This window comes from Cannabis sativa, chromosome 2 (assembly GCF_029168945.1).
Source record: "Cannabis sativa cultivar Pink pepper isolate KNU-18-1 chromosome 2, ASM2916894v1, whole genome shotgun sequence".
Classification (NCBI taxonomy): Eukaryota; Viridiplantae; Streptophyta; class Magnoliopsida; order Rosales; family Cannabaceae; genus Cannabis; species Cannabis sativa.
Window position 1 is genome coordinate 1,777,525 of NC_083602.1, and position 24,996 is coordinate 1,802,520.

The 24,996-nt window shown below is 33.9% G+C and overlaps 2 protein-coding genes and 1 pseudogene across 2 annotated transcripts; 1 reads left to right on the top strand and 2 right to left on the bottom strand.

Moving 5' to 3' along the window:
- Window positions 1-5,324: 5,324 nt before the first annotated feature.
- Window positions 5,325-5,460, bottom strand: LOC133035311 (small nucleolar RNA Z247; annotated as a pseudogene).
- Window positions 5,461-9,471: 4,011 nt separating this feature from the next.
- On the top strand, window positions 9,472-14,431 carry LOC115718418 (protein WEAK CHLOROPLAST MOVEMENT UNDER BLUE LIGHT 1). Its single transcript, XM_030647196.2, has 4 exons — window positions 9,472-9,945; window positions 10,117-10,180; window positions 10,986-11,780; window positions 12,174-14,431. The coding sequence occupies exons 3-4, from the start codon at window positions 11,040-11,042 to the stop codon at window positions 14,055-14,057; spliced, it is 2,625 nt and encodes an 874-aa protein (XP_030503056.2). The 5' UTR covers window positions 9,472-9,945; window positions 10,117-10,180; window positions 10,986-11,039; the 3' UTR covers window positions 14,058-14,431.
- Window positions 14,432-15,354: 923 nt separating this feature from the next.
- Window positions 15,355-23,442, bottom strand: LOC115721187 (pentatricopeptide repeat-containing protein At2g04860). The gene is given in 7 exon segments (XM_061109811.1): window positions 15,355-15,635; window positions 16,260-16,361; window positions 16,491-18,625; window positions 20,624-20,949; window positions 21,441-22,243; window positions 23,001-23,130; window positions 23,215-23,442. Coding segments are annotated over 5 exon segments (3,258 nt in total). The 5' UTR covers window positions 23,284-23,442; the 3' UTR covers window positions 15,355-15,635; window positions 16,260-16,361; window positions 16,491-16,695.
- Between the last annotated feature and the right edge of the window lie 1,554 nt (window positions 23,443-24,996).

Here is a 24,996-nt window from a genome sequence, read left to right on the forward strand (position 1 = left end):
TTGGGAAGATCCTTGGGTGACGCATGGAAAATCTTTCATTCCAAAATCAAATGGGAGTTCTTCAGATGGGTTCAATAAGGTGGCAGACATTTTAACTAGTGATGGGAAATGGGACATCCAAAAGTTGACAAGCTTGTTTGATCAGGATACAATAGCTGCCATTTTGAAAGGGGGCCATCCTTCTGGTAATGGTTCTGATAAGTGGATTTGGACCAAAGACCGTAATGGAAGGTTCTCATGCAAGTCGGCCTATCTTATTCAAGCTTTACAGAGAGCTCCTAGTTGTGATGTTGTCCCTTCTCTTTGGAATAGACTTTGGAACAGTAAAATCCTAGAGAGACACAAAGTCCTTTGGTGGTGTATTTTGTCAAATGCCCTCCCTCTTAGAGTCATCATTAAGAAAATATTCTATATTGAGGAAGTGATCTGCCCTTTATGTGGAAGGGAAGAGGAATCTGCTGAGCATTTGTTCCTTTCTTGTGACTTTGCGTTTCACCTTTGGAGATCGTCCCCCTGGGGGATTTATCCTATTACTGGTTCTGGTATTCGTGTTTGGGATTGGGTCAAGTTCCTGTGGGGGCTCGGTTCCAAAGGTTTAAATGTGGAGGAAGTCTTTATTTATGCGTCAGTTGTAGTGGATACTATATGGCGTGCCAGGAATGACAAGATCCATAATAACTGCTCTCCTAACTTGGACAATTGTATTGACTCTACCCTTTATGTTTTCGCAAATCTGAAAGGTACTTTATTACCTGATGTGGTCCCGATCCAGAGGGAAGACTTGCGCCATCCTCCCTAGGATTGGCTGAAGCTGAACTGTGATGTAAGAGTTGGTCTGGGTAGTTCTGGTATTGCCGTGGTTCCTAGAAACCATTTGGGTGAGGTGGTCTGGGTGCATTCAGCTAGACTGGACTATGCAGATGCTCTTTGTGGAGAAGCGGCAGCTGTTTGCTTAGCTCTGGAAACCGCAAAGCTCAACGGTCACAAATTTGTCATCGTAGAGAGTGACTCTCGGGTCGTGATCAACTCCCTCAACCGCGCTTCGTCTTGTTGGGAGATTGAGAATTACTCTAATTGTTGCTTAGAGCTCTCTGAATATTTTAATGGTTGCTTGTTTTCGTGTATTCCCAGAACTTGTAATTTTGTTGCCCATAATGTGGCGAAGTGGGCGTTCACCCACAATCGATTTGGTCGGTTACCTATCTCTCAAATACCGAAACATTTATTTTGTAATGACCATGAGGTCTAGTTTCTTTTCTTATTAATAGACGTCCATTCATTCAAAAAATGACACACTTAAATTATACATATATATTTATTTGGGGAACTCGGGTTCCACTGTCGAAATTCATTCCCATATAAGTTGACTTGTCCAATATATACAAAGAAAACAGTTAAGACCAAATCCTAACAAATTTAACATACTCGTAAATCAAGACCAACAAAACAGTTTGTTAATTTTTTTAACTAACTCACTTCACAATTATATATATAGAAGAGGAGAAGAGCAATAAGACTTACAACTTTAGAAAAATCTTTCTAGAAGTCAGAAGAATTGAGATCTTGGTGTGAACCCAGAGAGAAAAATTCTCGAGTTCAGAAAAAATAAAATAAGAGAGTTAGAAATTGAAAATTAAGGGATCAGTTTGATCCAAAGAGAACAAAGTGTAAAAAAAAGGAGAGATTCATACCTAATTGTAAAGAGAAGGCTACCAATTGATGAATGTGACTTGGAACCCTTGAAGTCGTGTGTAATCTTCGATCTTGATAGTGGATTTGATCTGAGCTTTCTTTGAAGCAGCTCACCATGGATGTAACCCCAACATTTGGTGGTGAACCTTGTACAATTGCTATGTTTGTTCTCATCTCTTTGCTCTGTTTTGTTTCAACATTTTTTTTTCTTTGAATTAGCTCAAATTCTTGAGCTTGTGTTATTCTATTTTGATTTTTGTCCTAATTCTTAAGTGTGTTGTTGCTGTGATGTTCCTCACTAGTAACAAAATTAGTAAAGTCAAAAGTAAAGGAAACATAAAGAAACAAATAGAAACAAAATGTGTCAATTGTGTATCCACATTTCAGAATCAAAAGAAATGTAAAAAATGACATTGTGCACTAATGTGTGTGTGTGAATTGTGTAGGGATACATTAGTAAATTCCTATAATGGATGAGAGTTGTGGTTTGATCAACAAGAATAACTCACAGAAGATAGAGAAAGAGAGTCCTCCCAAACATGAGTCCTCCCAAAGGACAAAAACGAAGCAAGAAAAATGAGGAGGAAAGTTGCTCGGTACCTCATCCTTGACGGGGTTATGTACAGACGTGGCTTCTCAATGCCACTTTTGAGACGTGTCATTAAGGAAGAAGTTGAACGACTATTGATTGAAGTGCATAAAGGTTTCTGCGGAAATCACCAAAGCAAATAAAAAAAATATTTAGACAAGGGTACTTTTGGCCTACCATGATCAAGGATTCGATGGATTATTTCAAAAAATGTGACAAGTGCCAAAGATTCTTAAAGATCCTGAGAGCTCCACCAAACGAGCTCACACAAATGCAGTCTCTTTGGCCCTTTACTATATGGGGGATAGACTTGATCGAGCAACTTCCTAAAGGAAAAGGAGGAGTACGATATGTTGTAGTAGCAGTTGACTATTTCAGTAAGTGGACAGAAACTGAACCATTGGCAACTATAACTTCAAAGAAAGTTCTTGACTTTATTGTCAAGAACATCATATGTCGTTTTGGACCCCCTCAAAAAATTGTATCAGACAATGAAAAATAATTTGATAGCGACATATTCACCAACTTTTGCAATAGGCACGACATTATTAAAAGTTCTCCGTAGTTGCACACCCTCAAGAAAATGGACAGGTAGAGGCTGTAAACAAGACCCTCAAGGACACTATGAAAAATCATCTAGAAGAGGCAAAAGGTAGTTGGCACGACCTCCTTCCAGAGGTACTTTAGTCACACAAGACCACCGAAAAGACAACCATCGGACAAACACCCTTTGCATTAGCCTATGGCTATAAAGCAATGTTGCCCATTGAGTTAGAACCACCGTCTTACAGGAGGACAACCTATGACCAAAGAACAAACCACACATTGTTAGCAGAATCCCTTGATGAAATAGAAGAAAGAAGAGACCAAACCAACTTAAAACTACATGCCTACTAGCAAAAAGTTACCAGGTACTTTAATAAGTAAGTCAAGGAGATGAAATTATTCATAGGATACTTAGTGCTACGAAGAGTATTCTTGAATTAATTCTGCAGTAGGAGTGTTTGGACCTAACTGGGAAGGACTGTACCAAGTGACGGAAATTACAAGTAAAGGTGCTTACAAACTTGGCAGGTACAATGAGATGATGAAATTGGTTCTCCTACAAAGGTATTAGAATGGAGAACATCTCAAAAAGTACTACCAGTAACCCACTTGTACAAAACACTACTCTTCAATAGTGGTTCCTACAACATCTCACCGTGCAGGAATTCAGAAGAGTTATATGACCACCACTCTTCAGTGGTGGCCCTTGCACGGTATGCTGCGTAAGGGTAGCCCGAACATGGTTTTCAAGGCATACTTAGTATTTGTAAGATTTTATTACACAAAAAATGTACGTTGCACAACAACAACACATATGTAAAACCAATTAAAAAAATAGAAGACATTTTTTTAGTTCAAAATGTGTCAAACAACTTGCTAATGAATTAACTTTTCAAAGAAAATTCTTATTTTTAGTTCAACATGCGTGTAAAACGGTCTTCTCAAGAAGATGAACAGGAAAAAGATCTAATTAATTGGTGAATTGCAAGTGACTAAGAGACCATAAGTTTGCTTGATCACTTGGGGGCACCTACACACAACATCGAACAAGCACAGATAATTAGGCAAAAAAAATTTGAATATTCGTTAAAGCCAAAAATTAACATCTAAGTAAGATGTATCCGGGCATGCTTCAAGGTGAACATAAAATGCATAAATTTAGAATTAAAGGTTGCCCAGTCAGCTACATGTTTAAAATACCAAAAGAAGATAAAGCTAGGATTAAAGACCACTTGGTCGGTCATCAGTTTGAAAGTAAGGGGCCTTAAGGCCATACAAGAACTACATGAAAAAGTGTGAAATCCAAGCATGAAAAAAAAAAATAAGAATAAAGTATTTTAGTGTTGTCAGGTGGAGGTGAGTTCTGGGCGGAAGCCTCAGTAGTAGAAGCCTCGTGGGTAATATCACCAGTAAACGTGACCAGTAAACGTAACAATTTCTAACACAAAAAGATGCAGTAAACGTAACTAATTTTTTCATATTACCTTTAGATAGAATTATTATTCATTTTTATTTTGATTGGATAATAAGTTCAGGGGTACTATGTAGTACTATTTTGGAAAATACATGGTCCAATTTGTTATTTAATAAAACGAGAGTTCAATCAGTAATTTTTACGAAATACAAGGTCCAAAATAATATTTATCTTATTTGATATATATAAAAATGTATATAATTTTTTAAGAGAGGACTAAACCCCCCTCTAGTTCATAAGTGGATCTATCACTGGCCACATGACACTTGCATCCATGTTAATCTTGGACTGTGCTTTTTTCGATAAGTTGCAACCATATTGGTTCGATTAGGCCTTTTTTACCTTGTTCTTTTCATTTGAGACTTTGAATTGCCCTTGGAACTTAACATACAAGGTCGAGCTTGTGCTAAGACAGGCTAAGCCTGCGTTTAGGACTTACTCAACCCGGAAGTCCAATGAAAAAAATATCCTTTTTAAAAATATATATTTTTTAGTTATTTTAAAAAAATATCAACTTTTATTTCAATAAGGTCCCAACAAATTTTATATTTCCCAACACCCAACAAAACTCATGGCCACTTAAGATCTCCCTCCATTAGAATAATTTTTCCATGAACTTAGTTGTTCCTCACATGCCAAATTTACCAAGAAATAGTCATAAGAAGTTTCAAATCATTAGTTCTTAACACAATAAATAGTTTCTTGAAAAATGATTGAACATCAAAATCCAAGCACCCTTTTATTTGGTCCCAAATTTCATTTCTTTTCTAAGTATCCACATAGTTATATGTATGAAAGATGCCCTCTTTGTAAGACAAAGTTGACAGATTAATCGATTCTGAAAACCAAAGGTGCCGCGAGGAGCTCCTTTAAAACCAGTTCTTGAAAAAGATTCAGGGATATTTCCTCGAGCAGCTGGTGGGATATATTTGCCAGAGTTGTTGCGATTGTTACCTACGGCCAGATTTGCTTGGAGTTTCATAGAGATGTCGGTCATGGTACTGTGATGTTCAAGTCTACTCTCATGAGACATGAGAAGAGCTTGAACCTCAACAAGAGACAAAGAGTCACTTCTTGAAGTAATTCCAGAGACAACAGGGTCAAATTCAGCACCTAGGCCATTCAAGATCTGAAGAACAACATCTTGATCACTAATATTAGCACCATCAATTGCCAAAGAATCAGCAAGATTTTGAACCTTATCCACATAATCTGAGATTGACAGATTGCTTTTCTGAACATTTGAAAACTGACCTTTGAGCTGTAAAAGCCTCGCACGAGATTGACTCGCAAATCGTTGTTCCAAAGCACGCCAGACCGCAAAGGAGGTATGATGATTGGCAACAGAAGCAAGAACGCCTTCTGTCATTGAAGAGCGAAGCCAAGAAAGAAGAAGTTGGTCATGTCTTTTCCACTGTTGATAGAGAGGATTTGGGTTGCCATTGATCAAGTTTTGAGGAGGTGGAACGCCATTGAAGAGAATAGCATCAAGATCATGTCCAATAACGGCTGGAACAACCTGAGATTTCCAAGAAAGGAAATTGGCACGATCAAGCTTGATCGTGAGGGATGTCGATAAAGAACTGGAAAATGGATTGTGAACAGAGGAGGCAGGGGATTGCGCAGTCACATCTGGTGGAGAAGCAGTAACAGTCGAAGGTGTAGGATCTGGAGATGGAATCGAGGACTCCATGGAAGACGTCTGATACCATGTAGAAGCTATTCAAGCTGAGAAGAGGTAAGAACCAGAAGAGGTATAAACCAGAGAATAAAACTCAAGGAAGAACAGGAAAACAAAACAATAGCAAGAAAAGCTTAACTCATTAAAATGAATAGCTGATTTATTTATAGGCTTGGATTACAACAACTAAAGCACAAGTTAGTTAATACTAACTGAAACAGAAACTAACTGACTAACGGTTTTACAACAGTTTATTTATTGACTAATACTCTTCCACCTCATAGTTATATGTATCACAACAAGTATTCACATTTAAGTCCCTACAACACAAAACATTGTTAGTAGGCAGCCACACGAAGTTTAATTTTTGGAGAACTCTCATTTTCTAAAGGATTTTTCAGTACTATGATTCATTATTTCTCATATAGGAAGTTTCAGCAAATTCAATAGGGAAATTTGATTTTATATGCTTACAAAATTAAAAAAATTTATTATTAAACCAAAAATCTAAACCCTTAAAAAACTATGTTTTTCTTTTCAAAACCCCAAAAATACCCCCCTCACAATCCTCTCTCTCTGCATCATCATCTCTCTCTCTCTCTCTCTCTCTCTCTCTCTCTCTCTCTCTCTCTCTCTCTCTCTCTCTCTCTCTCTCTCACATCCCAACCGCCCACCCTCACCACCACCTCCGACCTCCATCCTCCGACCCTCACCGCGACCTCCGACCACCCGCACCAACACCCCGACCCAGCCCCACTCTCTCGGACCGCCCAAAAGTCGCACCCCGAAATCTCTTCCTCTCTCTGAAATCGCAGAAAAAAAAAATTGCCCCCAGGTCCGATGGTCGGACCATGGGGTCCGATGGGGTCCGACCAATCGGACCCATCGGACCCATGGTCCGACCATCGGACCTGGGAGCAATTTTTCTCTCTAAAAACGCAAAAAAAAAAAAATTGCTCTGTCCGATGGGTCCGATTGGTTGGACCCCATCGGACCCCATGGTCCGACCATCGGACCTGGGCAATTTTTTTCGCGATTTCGAGAGGAAGAGATTTCGGTGCGACTTACCGAGCAATTTTTCTCTCCGAAAACGCAAAAAAAAAAAAAAAAATTGCTCCCATGTCCGATGGGTCCGATTGGTCGGACCCCATCGGATCCCATGGTCCGACCATCGGACCTGGGGGCAATTTTTTTCTGCGATTTCAGAGAGAGGAAGAGATTTCGGGGTGCGACTTTTGGGCGGTCCGAGAGAGTGGGGCTGGGTCGGGGTGTTGGTGCGGGTGGTCGGAGGTCGCGGTGAGGGTCGGAGGTCGGAGGTGGTGGTGAGGGTGGGCGGTTGGGATGTGAGAGAGAGAGAGAGAGAGAGAGATGATGCAGAAAGAGAGAATTGTGAGGGGGGTATTTTTGGGGTTTTAAAAAAAAAGGCATAATTTTTTAAGGGTTTAAATTTTTGGTTTAATAATAAAATTTTTTAATTTTGTAAGCATATAAAATCAAATTTCCCATTCAATAATACTCATGGCAACTTGATAATCACTTCGAACACTCTACTTCTTATTCTTAGAAAAATGTCACATAATTTCATTTTTGAACTCACAATTTGAGCTAGGGACACTAGAAACACGAACTTATATCAGGTCCGTCTCAAGTTAATTGAGGGTTTTAGATCAAAAAATCTAATTGAGCTTTTTTATATAAAAAAAATTATGTTTTTGTTTGTATATATAGTGGTAAAAATTTAAAATATAGTATTTTAAAAATATTATAAGCTTTTTTTATTATTATTAAATTTCAAATATTGTATCTTAAAAAATAAATTAATTATTTTTTTTATAAAAAAATAGTCATATTTTTTAATAAATAATAGTGAAAATACAAGATATAATACTTTTAAAAAATAAATTTGAGACATTTTTATTAATAGATTTTTTGATTCTTGGTGGGGAGTCTTGGGCGTGGCCCCTTTGTCCCGCTGTTGGGATAAGTTGAGAATTATTTCTTTTTTGTATTCATTAATTAAAAATACTCTTATATTATATTTTATTAAAATATACTCACTTTTGTGAGCGTATTGCACAATATATCTCCACCCTCCACTTAACTCTAACATATAATTTACATTAGCCTAAAGAGTATAATGAAAATATCATCTATACAAGTAGGCAGTGACGGACCCAGAATTTTTGATCTGTGGGGACTTAATTGTTATAAAAATATTTATTATTTACTTTACATTAAAATTATAACTATTTTGTGGGGTTTTTTACTATTTTGTTGTATAATTATTTAACTAAATAGAAGATATTTAATTTTTTTTCACACTAACTTTTTTTTTAGTGGGGACTATAGCCCCCACACTCTTATTACTGTGTCCGTTACTGAAAGTAAGTATATCTTAAAGAATATAAAAATAAAACAGATATATAATTTAATTTTCTCCTCATATTTACCTTAGCTATTCAGCTTATTCAACAAAAATGTTCCCTTTGAGCTAATCTTGTGAATCATCTACCATGCTCAAAACTTAAGCATAACAACTTTTGCATTGTCATATGATGATGTTTTGTTGCTAAATTTTGCCAGAAGTTGTGCTATGGGTCTTCATTAATATCTTTTTTTAGTATGTTAATATGTTTGTTTACCTACTAAGTTTCATTTTAGTGTTGTTATAGGTGCTAATAATGATGTTTTTATCACTTTTTAACCTTTTACACATGTTCTTAGCTTTTTTTTACCATTATTTGGGATCAAAAGTCTTGTTTGCTTAGCTGTTAACTTGTTACTAAATTTTTTTGTTCGTTTGTTTTACTTTAAATACTTAGCTAAAATTATGTAATGTTTTTTCTTAAGAGTTTTTAGTTAGTAGCAAAAATTGCATTGAACATTTAATAAAAGTAATAATATGGGTATTTGAAATATGTACCAAATATTACACATAGACATAGTGATAATAAAATCTTTTTTTCAACTATTTTTTTAATTCTCCAACTAATCATTTTTTTTTTAGATAAGATATGCATTATTATGAGATATTAGTATTGTCTAACACTAATTATAAATTGTATTTTGTAATTAGTTAACGATACTCTATAAAAGTTAAAGAATTATTAAAAAAACACTATTAGTGTCTAGCACCTTTCTTGATGTCATACCGTTATAATGTAATTAAGTATCGAGTATCATATAATATAAAATAATATCTTTTAATTATGGGACGTTACTTATAAAAAGTACTAAATACCACTGATACTTAATAATAATACTCTAAATTATATAAATTTAACATTTAATTACACATATTACACATCAAAAAGTGTTAGACACCACTAACACCTTTTAACATTACTCATTAATTTGTATACATATTTTAGATGAAACACATAATTATTCTTTTAATAAAAGCTATAAATATAATTATCTTATTCTTAAAAAAGAAAAAAAATAAAATTACCATTTTATTTGATTGGTGGAAACAAATCTATTCACATAGAGGGGTGAGAAAAGAGAATTGAATTGATATGTCCATAAAGTAGACAAAAAACATTAATAATAATAATAATAATAATAATAATAATAATAATAATAATTCTACTCTCTTCTCTTTCTCTTCTCTTGACTTAATTCAGAAAACAAGCTAAGCTTAATAGCTATAACCTTTGTGGTTCTCCTCTCTTTCTAATTTCTATTCCATAACACTTATAATTTTCTTATCTCAATTCTCACACACAATTTATCAAACACTTAAGCTACATATTCATATATACACATATATAGTTATATACATATATATACACACTTTTCTTAGCTGATTTTGTTCTGTTCTTCTAATGGGGTCTGTTCTGGTCTGTTAAAGGTTTGTTCTTTTTGGTGGGTCTGTGAAAATTATTCCCTTTTCATTGATGGGTCTCTTACCTTATATTAACACCAAAAAACAAAATATAGCTTACAGATGGATCTAGACTGGTAAACCTCTTCTCTTCTCCTCCGTTAATCTCTCTCTCTCTCTCTCTCTCTCTCTCTCTTGCTATTTTTAGCTTCAGTTTTTCCCACCTCTCAATAATTTTATGTTTTGGGTTTTTTTTTTTTGATTTAATTTAAATTCACTTCATTTATTTGATGTGATTTTTGGTGCAGTAATCTTTGACAACATATATTCTCAAATTCTCTGGTCCCCCTTTTTCGTATCTTGATTAATCCGGTAAGTTTAAGCTTAAATTTTGATCTAGTTTTGTGATTAATTTATAATTATAATTATATGATTGTTAATTTTTTTTATTGGAATTATTGAATTGAAGAAACCCAGAAAGCCAAATGGGTTGTTGAAGTTAATTTAATTGGGTTTCCATTTAAAAAACATGGTTTGGTTTGAGTTAATTACCATATATGTTCTTAATGATTTGGGATTTGGGTTAATATAGAAATTTATACAAAATCATTTGGATTAATAACAAGAAAATTTATTATTGATTAATAATTGATAATAATAATTTGGTTCAAGATCCAAAATAAAGAACCATTCTTGCTTCAACATAAAATTCTTAACGTTACATATTACTCACGGGAATATGGTTTTTTATTTATTAACATAATAATTATAATAATATTTATAAAATTCCTTGGGAATAGATACAAGAGCACAGTACATTGCATTTTGTTTTGTTGTGGTTGAAAGTTTTGTTCTTTGTTCTTTGTTTTGTAAATATTTTGAAATTTGTAACTGAAATTGAATATCTCAGTTTATTTCTTATCTTGGAAACATAATCAATTGTATTTTTTTTTTGGGGCAATATGGAAGAATATATTGATCATATATTATTGCAAGATTTTGTTTTTATGATCATATATTCTTGTAATCAAATTTCTGCTTATTTATTAAGATTGAATTTAGGATTATGGGTTTTGTTACATATAAGAAATTATCAATTTTTGAATATCTTGGTTACTGTTTGAAATTGAATTATCCAAACAAACCTGAGTTTCTTGTTCTTTTTGGCCTGATTTAGGTTCTTTATTGGGAATTCGGATACATTTTCGGTACATTTTATCAGTTTCGGGAAATGGAAGATGTGAAAATTTCTGAACAGTTGCCTCCAGAAACCTCTTCATTGTCTCACCATGATGAGATGACTGATAAATCAGTTCTGAATGGAAAAGCCGAAACTGGGAGTGACTTGTCTATTGGAGAAAGTACTAAGTTAACTGAGACTGTTCAAGCTTCTTTAGATCAAAACCAACTTGTTCCAACAGATAATCAAGCATCTAGCTCAGCAATCTCAGTGGATACATCTGTCGAAAATCAACTTTCGTCAGCTTTAGCCTCACCAAAAACATTCGATGAATCAGAGACTCGTGATGAGGTTGTTATGAAAAGTTCAGAAAATGGAGCTGTACAACATACCTCTAATGGTAATGGGGTTGCAGAAGATACCTATAATGAAGCTTCAACATCGGTGGAGACTTCTGAAACAGGAGCAAAACACGATGCCTCTGATGAGCCGAAATCTCTAGAACATAGTATCGAGACTGCCCATGTGCCTTCTGCTTCATCACCCGAGCTAACAATCTCTAAAAGTGACGATCATGGTGTACCGCCTATTGATCTTTCTCTCCCGGACACAAAAATTGCCAAGGTTGTTGTCCGTAAAGAAGATTTTGTTGATTCTCCTAAACTTGTTAAGCAACTTATTGCAAATAGAGGTCTTATTGATACAACAGCTCCTTTTGAGTCTGTTAAAGAGGCTGTTTCTAAGTTTGGAGGAATTGTTGATTGGAAAGCACATAAAATTCAGACAGTAGAGGTATACATCGATTTTCTTATGACTTTCATACATTTCTTTTCTAACAGCTTTGCTTGCAAAAGTTACCGATCAGACTCTCTATTTTGTTAAATGAAAAATTAGACCTGTATTTTCTAAAATGATACAAAATAATACTCTAAGTTCAATTTTCGTCAATTTGTTTTTAATATAACCAACTTGAAGCCCGTCTCTAGTATGAACCAATGCAGAAAAAAGGTAACCAGCCTGATCATAACACCTTCAGGTTAGATTATTATTAAGTTTTATTGAGACGAAAGTTAAACACAGTATTATTTTGTACCATTTTGAACAAATGGTTCAATCGGTAACTTTTGCAAAACACAAGGTTTATTTATGAACTATTGTGCTGACTTTTCGTCTTTGGCTTTACAGAGACGGAAGCTTGTGGAGCAAGAACTTGAGAAGGCGCAGGGGGAGATCCCCGAATACAGGAAAATATCAGAGACCGCAGAGCAGTCAAAAGTACAAGTATTGAAAGAGTTGGACAGCACTAAGAGACTCATTGAAGAATTAAAGCTTAATCTCGAGAGGGCACAAACAGAAGAAGATCAGGCGAAACAAGACTCAGAACTCGCGAAGCTACGTGTGGAAGAGATGGAGCAAGGGATTGCTGATGAGGCTAGTGTTGCTGCCAAGGCACAGCTCGAGGTTGCTAAGGCCAGGCATACAGCTGCGGTTTCAGAGCTGAAATTTGTAAAAGAGGAGTTAGAAGCATTGCGTAAAGAGTATTCTTCTTTGGTAACTGACAAAGACGTGGCTGCCAAGAGAGCCGCAGAGGCTGTTGCTGCCTCCAAGGAAGTTGAGAAAACAGTTGAGGAACTCACTATCGAGCTGATTGCAACGAAGGAGTCGTTGGAGTCTGCACATGCTGCACATTTGGAAGCAGAGGAACAAAGAATTGGAGCGTCCATGGCGAGGGAGCAAGATTCTCTTAATTGGGATAAGGAACTAAAACAAGCTGATGAGGAGATCCAGAGACTTAACCAACAAATTCTATCGGCTAAGGATCTCAAATCGAAGCTCGATGCTGCCTCAGCCTTACTAGTTGATTTGAAAGCCGAGTTAGCTGCTTACATGGAATCGAAGTTGAAGGAGGAATCTGGTGAAGGAAAATCAAATAGTGAAATAGAGGGATCAGAGGGAAAAACTCATACCAACATTCAAGCAGCAGTTGCTTCAGCCAAGAATGAGCTCGAGGAAGTAAAGGTCAACATAGAAAAAGCATTGGCTGAAGTCAATTGCTTAAAGATGGCTGCTCAATCATTAAAAGTGGAAGTTGAAACTGAGAAATCAGCTCTTGCCTCGATGAGACAGAGAGAAGGAATGGCATCGATAGCTGTTTCATCTCTTGAAGCCGATCTGGACAGGACTAAATCAGAGATAGCTCTTGTTCAGTCGAAGGAGAAAGAAGTTGCTGAGAAGATGGTAGAACTACCGAGGAAATTACAGCAAGCAGCGCAGGACGCTGATCAGGCCAAGACACTTGCTCAAATGGCTCGTGAAGAGCTACGAAAGGCAAAGGAAGAAACAGAACAAGCAAAGGCTACAGCAAGCACTATGGAGAGTAGATTACTTGCAGCACGAAAAGAAATTGAGGCTGCCAAAGCTTCGGAAAAATTGGCTTTGGCAGCTATCAAGGCCTTGCAAGAGAGTGAATCAGCTAGATCATCTAACGATGTGGATTCACCTTCAGGGGTAACACTTTCTTTAGAGGAGTACTATGAACTAAGCAAGCGAGCACACGAGGCAGAAGAGTTGGCAAACGCGAGGGTTGCATCAGCCAACTCTGAAATTGAACTAGCTAAAGAATCTGAGTTAAGGAGCTTGGAAAAGTTGGACGAAGTTAATCGGGAGATGGCTTCTAGAAGAGAAGCATTGAAAATCGCAATGGATAAGGCCGAGAAGGCCAAGGAAGGGAAGTTGGGAGTAGAACAGGAGCTAAGAAAATGGAGGGCAGAACACGAGCAACGACGCAAGGCCGGTGAAACTGGTCATACTGCAGTGAACCCCATAAAAAGTCCAAGGGCTAGTTTCGAGGGGAGAAAAGAAGCAACCACCTCTGACCGAGTATCTGATGCTACTGTTCCTCCTCCCGTACATTACGCTCCAAGCCCGAATTCATATGCACGCGGGAATGACAGTGAAACTGATTCATTTCAAGAAACCAAGGCTGGAAAGAAAAAGAAGAAATCTTTGTTCCCGCGATTTCTTATGTTCTTGGCAAGGAGAAGAGCACATTCCACCAAGTCAACATAACCCCTCTCCTCCTCGGAATTGGCTAGTGATATTCTTTGCTGTTGTGGTTTAAGCTCTTATTTTTGTTGGTGGTTTCATTCTCAGGCAGTGAACATTATATACTAAATTTTACCATACAGAGAATTTCTTGGATGTACATGTTGGTGGTGATAATTTGTTGAATGTATTATAAAGATGATTGGATGATTTTTGTTTATGTTGTAATAAAGTTGGGTTGGACTTGTCATCATTAATTTTGATGATTTTGGCCAAATACTTACTAATATGTACTGTACAAGCCTGGAAAATATTGAAAAAATATACTGCTGTTGTAATAGTTTTTCCAAGTTTGCATTGCATAATCAAAGAATTAGTGTGGGGTTTTTTGTGAGCTATTTTTAACTTTGTTCATTACTGATTTTTTTTTTTTTTTGGTCAAGAATACGAAATGGGAGTAGTTAAAAGGCATGCTAAATCAATCTATGAGTTATAATAAAAAATTACGACAATTATAAGAAAGAGATGATCTTGAAAATTTAGATAATGTTAGAAAAATTGAACTTTTAATCCATTAGAGTACATATAAGTGTTATTTAATACTAAACTTGTGATAATGAATCTAAAATTAACTTGATCATGGAGACTAATTGTCAATTGAAACTTATGTTTCACTAGCCAATGACATAATTAGCTAGTAATTTCTTCATGGTTATGATCAATAAACACACTAAGAAAGGCCACTACAATTTAAAATTTGTTTATATTGATCGCCAACAATTTATATTGTACTTGCAGAAATAAGTATGATTTTTTACTCTAAATTATAACCACTATTTAATCATGTTCTTGAATTTTTTTACATTGTTTTAAATTTCTCGTAAATTATTACAATAATTAAATTTAATCTCTCTATCTTAAATTTAGAGGGTATAATTGGACAGCGGTAATAGTTTCAGGAGCACAATTCATTAATAATTTAGGGAGCACAACTCTACAATAATAATATTTTATAGGATGTGAAATAGTTACATATTAACTTTTAGATGGAGAGACATGATTTGACAATAGTAATAATTCAAAAGAACTTCAATATGACATAAGAAATTCATAATTATATAATAGTAATAGTTCAGGAGGTAAAAATTCTATTTATTTTATATTTGTGTAATTTGTTTTTAATTATTTTTATTATGATTTACTAATCAACCTTAACATATCCCACTTTAGCTTAGTTGATTATAATATCCTTAGGTGGCTGCTTTTTTACATTATTTTTGATAGTCCATTTTGTATGACATAAAAGTGGGAATACTATATATTCTTTAAACAACAAATATATGTAAAATAATACCAACTTGTATTACAATCATTAGTCATAAATGAGTACAACAAAGTATGACTATTCAAACATTAAAAAAAGTTGTAATGGAAAATGTGGTCTTGGGAGATATTCAAATCAAGAGCTAAGGTTTTGAATAATAGTTTTGTGGCATAGATCATAGATCATAGAAATGATCCAAAAGATTATCAACTGGACCAACATGAGCTACTGAAATTTGAACAAAAAGAAGCCAAGCATCGCCATTATTGTACGGCGTCCTGCAATGAGAAACAGTTTTACGAAACTCGAACCTTAAATTATGATGCCATGAAATGTTAAAAAACATCAGTAAATGACTCAATCTGAACACCAACCCCCCACCACCATTTTTATAATCTCCTTAAGCTTCCAATCCTGACCATTCTTTATTTTATTTATTAAGTTTCCAAATAGAATAAAAGATGGAACTTTGTCTTAAAAAAACAAAAAATACCTAGGTTTCTAGCAGGGCCGGCTCTGAAATTTAGTGGGCTATAGAGAAAAAAATTATTTTTGGGCCCTTATTTAGAAAAAAAAAATGATATTTTTCAAAATCAACAAAAAAATTGTATAATAGGGAAAAAAATTTTTTTGGGCCCCTGGAATAGGTGGGCCTTAGGCACAGGCCTAGCCCGCCTATGCCCAAGGCCGGCCCTGGTTCCTAGATCCTCTAAAGCAATTTCCAACTTGGAAAATAATCTTATAATTGGCTTGAGACCAAAGACTCACAAAATCCATGTATCTTATTGTTTAACCAAATTTGTGACTAGACATGATACAAGGATATATAGATGCACAAGGGAAGACTAATAAACTACAAAAAAAAAATGATCTGTGATTTATTTAATGAATAGAGAAATTACCCTATCAAGATTAGATGGACAAATCCATATTTAATTGCACCAGCTTTGTACCAAAGTGGTAAATTGAGATTCCTCTTTCGAGTCTCGCTACACGCAGAGCAACTGCAACAATGTAAGAAGAGCAAGTAAGAGTACATTAGAGAGAATCAAGAAAAAATATTATCAAGGAATGAGTTGATTGTAACTTCATAAATGAAGCTAACATCTGAAAATACATGAATATGGCCATGCCTCCAAATGTCATCAAATGGGGATTTGCTATAACCTGTGGGGCATGAGGTGAATCAGCATCTGCCTATTTTCCGAGCATGGAGCGATTATCCATAATGGAATGTCCTTGAGGACTATCTTGTAGCAGTAACAGCTCTTCTCCAGTTGGATATTGAGACTGAGAATTACCCGTCTTGGTATCGTTTGAGAAAGTTGTATTCTTGTATTACAATGAATTGACCTCAATAACACTAATACCAGAACAACCATCACCTCCAGTTTCTCTCATCATCTTCCTCACCTTGGCTACTTCATCCCACTTTCCTTTAGTAGCATAAAGATTCGACATCAAAACATAGAATCCCCCACTCGAGTTGTCCAAGAGAAATAACTTCTTAGCCAAGTACTCCCCGATTTTGAGCTCTTGATGGATGCAACAAGCATTAAGCAAAGCTCCCCACACAGCAAAATCAGGTTTTATCTTCATGTCTTTGATTAGTATCAATGCCTCGTCAAGCAAGCCTGCGCGACCTAACAGACTTACCGAGCAAGCATAGTGCTGCAGCCCTGGCATTACATTGAATTCCTTTCTCATAATTTCGAAATATTTTCTTCCTTCATCAACAAGACCTCCATGAGTACAGGCAGCTAAAACACCCAAAAAGGTGATGTGATCTGGCTTTAGCCCTTGTTCCTGTAATTCGGAGAAGCAAGAAAGAGCTTTATGTTCAAAACCATATAAGCTATAACCCGAAATCATTGAGTTCCATGTCACCAAGCACGGATCTTTGATGCTCTTAAACACATTTTCAGCACGTTCTATTCTTCCACACTTGGTGTACATGTCAATAAGAGCAGTTCCGACGAAAGACTCAACTTCTATGTTGTTTCTCAAGACATAGTTATGAAGTCTCTCCCCGAATTGCAAGTGTCCAAGTTGTCCACACCCAGATAGTAAAGTAGCAATAGTGATGGCGTCTGGACCGTGTCCATGCATCTTCATTTGACAGAAAACCTCAAAAGCATCAGTTGCCTTTCCAGACTGAACACAGCCAGAAATCAAAGAATTCCAACTAATCAATGGCTTTTCATGCATATCAAAAAACAACGAAAAGGCAGCTTCGATGTGGTCAAACTTTGAGTACATGCTTATCAACCCATTCGCAACAAGATTATCGATACTCAATCCACTCTTGATCCCATAACTGTGGAAGGCAAGTCCAATTCCGAAGTGACAAGGGTCAGTAACCCCATGGAGAATGCTAACCATAGTAACTGCATCCGGTTTCATGTCTAACTGCTGTATTTGAGCGAAACATTCCATCACAGATGACATGTTACCATTCTCCGCGTGGCTAGATAGAATTGCAGTTAAGGGAACCAAGTTTCTCTGAGGTAATGACTTGTAAAGCACTTCTGCTGATTTCGAATCGCCACGTCTTGCATACTCACAAACAAGCGAAGTATTTACAGAACATTTGTTGATTAGACCAGTTTTAATCACAAAACAATGTGTAAATTCTGGATTAGCATTTGCTGATAGGAGACACACCATGGTAACCTCATTTGCTTCGACATTTCCCTCCCTCATTCGTTTGAAGCAAAGCATTGCATCATTAAAGAAACCATTTTGTCCATAGGCACCAATCATGGTATTCCAAGAAACCACACTCTTTTCAACAATCTCCTCAAACAAGCATTCAGCAGCTTCCAAATCCGCACATCTCGCATACATAGAGGTAAGCGCGTTCTTCACCTGAGAACCCGAATCGAGTCCAGACTTAATCCCGAACCCATGAATGGTTCTTCCCTGAAATATCAACTCATGTCTAGCACAAGACGGAACCAAACTAACCAAAGTCGTATGACAAGGACTAAATCCCTCTCTACACATCTGAACAAAGAGATCAAACGCATCGAAATGATACCCATTTCTCGAAAATCCACAAATTAAAGCATTCCAAGAGACAACATCTCTTTGAGGCATATTATCAAACACCTTCTGTGCAAATGTCAAACAACCCAATTTCATATAAAAATCAAGAAGAGCAGTACTGAGGTGCATAAATTGATCAGCACCTGATTTGATCAAGTGGGTATGAATCTGATTTGCTTCAAATGTTGGTTTGAACCCAAATGAAGAAGAACAAGATAAAGCACAAGCCTTGATGAGCAAAGCAAAAGTGAAGTCATTGGGTTTCTCATTGTAATTCAACAATTCACGGAAAGTAAGTAATACCCGTCTTGGATTTTTGGTATCGAAATAAAATTTGAAGAGAGAATGAAAAGATGAAAGATTGGATTTTGTGGAGAGACCAATGGAAGCCAAGTTCATACTCTAAAATCTCAAACTTTTGACTCAACGGCTTTGGCGCCAAAGTTCATAGTTCATATAACTATACCAACTAATTTTTTATAATATTAAAAAAAAAAAGATTTTGTGTAAAAAGGTTTTAAGTTATTTTTTTTTTTTTTTGATGAATCAGGAAGTTTTTATTGCTCAAAACTAATTTGTACAATCAAATAGCACCCCAATAAAGGGCCTAAAATAATAACATGCTATACAATTAAGATCTTTCCACACCAGATGCCACCTTTTTCAATATAATACATGCTTTACTCTAATCTGATACACTCTGTGCAATACAAACAGAAGTTACAATTACACAACTATTAAATTTTGAAACCAGTTGGTATCATCAGTTGACACCTTTTTCGGCCATATTGCTTGAACTCTTTGAAGCACCTCACTTCTGGTTCTTTCGAACACTTCTGCAACAGTCAGCTTCTTCTTTTCCCACACACATAGATTGCGAGCTTTCCACAGGTTGTAGACTAAACCAGTAAGCACAGCAGCAAAGAAATTTTTCCTGAATCGGCTTAACTAATAGGGTAATCTTTAAGTTATTTTTAAGGGTAATCTTTTTTATTATTATTATTATTATTATTATTATTATTATTATTATTATTATTATTATTATTAACTAATAGGGTATTTTTTTTAAAAAAAAAAAAAAAAACTAATAGGGGATACACCTAGTGTAGATCTCTTTCTTATTTTTTTTTGGGTCATTTTAATAATTTCAAGAATCACGTGTCAGCTATAAGAATTTTATATCTCAGCATATTTTAATTGGGTCATCATAACTACTTCAAGAATTTTTGGTACGAGGTAATGTAAAATTTAAATTAAATTTGAATGACAAGGAATTTGTATTTCTAAATAGTAAATAGGTCTCACTTTTTAAATTAAAATGGTGGTAATGTTAGCATAAGTTTCATATTCTCTCCAACTCTACTCTCTCAAACTCAATTTCACATAACAAATACCCTATTAGGTGGCATTTGATTGGAAGAAATGAAAACATAACTAGAATAAGAATGATATTCAAATACTTTACAATAAAACCAAATAAAGTAATAAAATAAAAGTCGTTTAATTTCCATTCCATTTCATTCCCTCCAACCAAACGCCACCTAAAGATAATCTTAGTAGATTAGATAAAAGAAATGACGTTATCTATTATCTGTGTAGTTTTCATTCAAACAAATATACTTATTATTCTAACAATATGCTAAGTCAACTTAGATATCGCAACATGAATTACACCAAAATAAATAGTGATTACAATTTATTATTACAATATTTATTTTTTATTTCTAAAAAATACATGTTGGAGTCTTATTTTTTTTTAAAAAAAATATATAAATAAATCTATTCATTATAATTTTAGTATATTTTCTATAAATGCTAGAAAAGTTTTGAATACTTTATTGTAAAAAATATGTTATTGGTTTTTTCTTTATATATTCATGGTAAACTGATATATGAAGAATTTTGGTGTTTTGATGTCGATATGAAAAAAAAAAAATTAAAAAAATTTAGATCGAAAATTGAGAAAGAGATTGATAATGGTATTTCTCATTTTTTAGAAAATAAAAAATCATTATTATTATTATTTGTTATCACTATTAAGAAGAAAGCACAACAAAGTTTTATAGTAAGTAATAATTAGTTCAAACAATCTTTAGTGATGAAACTTCTTTGAATAAATTAGTAGAACTCATTATACAGCAAAAATTAGTAGAAAGGCCAATAACAACATTGAATATTATCCATATATTATGATTAAATAGAAGATGCACTTGTGTTTTTTTTTCTTCTCTTTTTTATTGAGTATACTATATATGTAAATAAGTAGTAGAATATATTATAGCTAGTCTACTTCTTCTCCCAAACTGCATAGTCTTGACCATCAGTGGCAATTTTGTAGTAATTTGAAGAAGGCAAAAGGTTACCCAAATCCATTTTAGGGCCTATTTTCATAATAATCTTCTCATCAATTTCAGCCATATAAAGATCACCTTCTGCAGCTAATATCTTCACATTACTATTCATATTTATACCATTTCTTCCTCTAATTCTACTTAACTTGCTTATTTGCTCCTTAAGCCCCCACTCAATTAGGTGATCATAAAACTGCAAACAAAAAAACCCACAAAAAATCTCAATCACTTTATAATCAGCATTGTTATTGGGTACCAGTGATACTCAGTACTTTCTACAGTTGGTGCCCTACAATTGGTTAGTGATACTTTCTAAAAATTATTTTTTTAAGTTATATGAAACCCGATATTTAATTACACTAATAACAGTATGACACTGAAGAAAGTAATAAGCATCAATAGTGTTTTTTTACCAATTCTCTTTTATAATAATAATAATAATATTAAATATACTTATATATGATGTTTAGAAAACCGCTAACTATTTATAAGATTTCATGAGATTTTTCTAAAATAAAGTAAGTCCTGATCTTATAAATGAGTTGATATGCTATATATATATTTCTTATACTAATTTTATTTTAAATAATAAATATGAGATTAGATAAAATATATTTCACACAAAAAATTGAATACTATACTTAAAAAATTGTACTAAAGTTGAGAGAGTAAATAGTCACTTACAATAGATGGAGTTCCAGGGTGAGTGAAAATGTAAACATAACCCAACATGACTTTATCAGATGGAAATGGCCAAATTTGTTGGGACCAAGTATCATGATTATCAATAAATGTCACAGCATTTTCTGGCTTTATTCCTATCAAGCCTGGTGGCTTTCCATTTGAGTCTTTCAACCGCCACAACTCCCCTTTCACTGCATCCTGTAAGATTCCCTTAGTTGTGAAATCAAACGCCTTCACGGCCCCACCAGCTGACGCAACCCAATCTGCCAGGGCGCCTCGATGGGCGTCCTGGTTTAGATTAGGTTTTCCATCTTGCCCGTAGGCAAGTGGATCCCACTTCTCTCCAACTGCAAACTCTGGCATTGTTTGCTCCATATAAATTTTAGTAAATTTTGGCGCGTAACCCGTGACCATATCGAATCGAAACCCGACAAATCCAATCTCGGATTTCATCCAATTCATCCAATCCGAGAGTTCTTTCTGAACTCTCGGGTTGACATGGTCGATATCGGGAGCACCCCCGAAATCGGCTCCTGTGTCAGGGTTTCCTGTGCCGTCAGAGTAGGCGGTATCATCTTTGCATATGAAGGAAGGGCCCCAATCAAGATGATCGTCTGGGGTACCGCCTTCGAATATACAATATATTCGTCTTTGATCTTTCTTTTCAGCTGTTCTATGATTTATGACTATGTCTGCTATGCTTTTTATTCCTTTTTGCTTCAAAGCCAAAATTAGTGACTTCAATTCCTCTTTAGTACCATATTTTGATGCATCCAAATCATATAGCCTTCCAGGCATATAACCTTATGAATTTTTTGAATCATTAATCAAAGATAATTTACATCATTCTTAATAAATAAAAATTAATTAAAAAAAATATACATAACTTAACCATAACACAAATGTGTTGTTTCGTCATAAAGAGTTTCCTTAACACTTCTCTAAATGTTATTTATCATAATACTGAAATATAACGTAACTTTAGATCATTTTCAGTGGAAAATAAATTTTATACAAAATATGACTTACAAAATTAGTCAATGTTATTCGGCTTAATTTTTGTAACTGTGCTAAAAAAAAATTATTTTAAATGAATGCATAAAACGTAAAAAAAAGCTTTCAATTAATAAAAGATAAATAGTGACATTTTTGGGTTGGTCGAGTCCGGGTAAAAATATTCAATCTTAACTTTAAAGTGTCAAATACCATATAAACATAGCGCATTATGACTTATGAGTGATTATTAGTTTTCTATACTATTTATAAAATCAAAATATCTAAAACTAAATATTAAATTTCACCAATAACAGTATACTATCTGTTATGGTGCTCGACACTTTAAGAGGTAACATTTCTCTAAATTGAAATTTGTAGAACTCGATACTAAATTTCACCACACACCTTAAAATGTGTCGGACACCACTCTTAACAATCTTTGTTTTTACAAGCATTAAACATGACCAAATGAACAAGCAACAATTAAATTCATATTAGAAAAGAAACTAATTAACAAATAAAGTTAGTTATTATAGTTGATTATTAATATAATAAAATTATTACCTTGGGGAGCAACAGATTGAGAAGAAGGTGGTAACCAAACATGGGTTATTCCAACTGCAGAAAGATCAGAAATTGTGTTCTTCAAAGAATTGTACCATCCTCCTTTCTCACTTGACCCCCAATTGAACCCCTAATATTCATTATTAATAAAATAATTCAATTTTTATTATATATATATAATAAAAATTACAACTATATATATGTATATATATACCTGAAATAATATGGTGGAAGTTGTGAAAGAAGGGAGGATAAAGATGAAAAGAAATAAAAGAGAGTTCATATTATGATAGCTAAGCAAGTTATAGAGAGTTTTTATTTTTTTGACTTGTGTTGTGTTGTTTTGTGTGAGTTTGAAACTTGAAAGAATGGGTTTCTTTTTATAGGCCAAGTTTATGGTTAAAGAATCTTTTTTTTTTTAATATAGAGAAATGGTCAAGACTTATATAATAAGGAATTAGAAGTCAAGAGTCAAGAGTTATAACAAGGAATTAGGCCTTTGAGTAGAATGGTGGAAATTTTGGCATTTAAAGTGAAGGTTTAAGGTTTCAAATTAGAGCACTATTTATGCTTAGTACTCTCCAGTCCTCACTCAGTATTTTACTGTTATCAGAGTAATTAAATATTAAATCTTTTATAAAATAATTTTTAGAGAATATCGCTAATTAATCATGTAGTGTCACTTACAGAAGGTGTTAAATACTATTGGTGTCTAATAACAATACTCAAACTTCACTAACTAAACCCATTTGTAAATATAATTGGGTAAATATTTTTTGTATTTATCAAAATAGAATGTAATAGTATCCTAAGTTCATAATGGAACATAATAATATTTTGAGTTAAAGGTGCTATGACCATTTTAGTTATATTTTTTTGTACTTCTTTGTATTAGAAATTATCTATAATAAAAATAAGGCTATTTAGCAATTTTTCCTCCCGAACTTTGACATGTACTAAATCATGCTCCTTGAATTTTTTTTGCCGTTAAAAATGTCCCCTGAACTATTAAGATTGTTAAATTTAAGGACTTTTATCTAATTTTAGTAAAAAAATTCTAACATGAATGAAAGTTCAGGGGGTATGATTTAATACATATAAAAGTTTGAAGGGCATGATTTGGTAGATATCAAAGTCTAGGGAGCATGATTTAGTACCTGAAACAGTAAAATTGAATGAAATTAGATAAAAGTCCTTAAATTTAACAATCTCAATAGTTCAAGGGGAATTTTTAACGGCAAAAAAAGTTCAGGAGGCATAATTTGGTATATGTCAAAGTTCGGGGGGGAAAATTACTAATTAACCTAAAAATAAATTGAGTAAAAGTGAGAGGATATTGTTATGTATTATTTTGAAAAATATAAAATTTAAATTATTATTTAACAAAATAAATAGTCTCATCATTAATATTTATAAATAATAAGGTTCAAAAATAATATTTAGTCTCATTTTGTTTTGTGGAGTTCTTTGGTTCTTGGTTCTCCCTCTTTGCAATAGTGGTTACTAGTTACAAGTGTGTAGTTCTTATTTTTCTTTGGTTGTTTGGAATAATACACAAAATGTAACAAATAAATAACTATGTTGTAACATTTCAAAAAATAAATAAATAAATAAAATAACTTCTAATTGGACAAAATTAGGAAATTTTTATTGTTATATACTTTACTAGTTTACTTTATGGACAACAATGTTAGAATTTCTAATTGACAACAACGTAAGGATATTTATTATTATAATTATGGTATTTTTTTCCTTTTTTTTTTTATGGAAGAATGAGTTTTCTAAAAATATTTATGGTAAAACTACTTAAATTTTACTTAATAATATACTTAATGATATATATATATACTAGCAAAAAACTACGTGCGAGGCACGTATATTAAATTTTATGTTAGGTTTTTTCTATGTTATTTGAAAGTGAGATTATTATTGAATACTGAATGCAATATATTAGTGTTTAAGAAAGCTTAATGATTTAAATATATTCTTAAACTAT

What these genes read in the sequence shown, in the direction of transcription:
- LOC115718418 (XM_030647196.2), top strand. Translation starts at nt 11,040, where the DNA reads ATGGAAGATGTGAAAATTTCTGAACAGTTGCCTCCAGAAACCTCTTCA. An exon ending in ATAAAATTCAGACAGTAGAG is followed by an intron (nt 11,781 to 12,173) that starts GTATACATCGAT and finishes TTGGCTTTACAG; the next exon opens with AGACGGAAGCTTGTGGAGCA.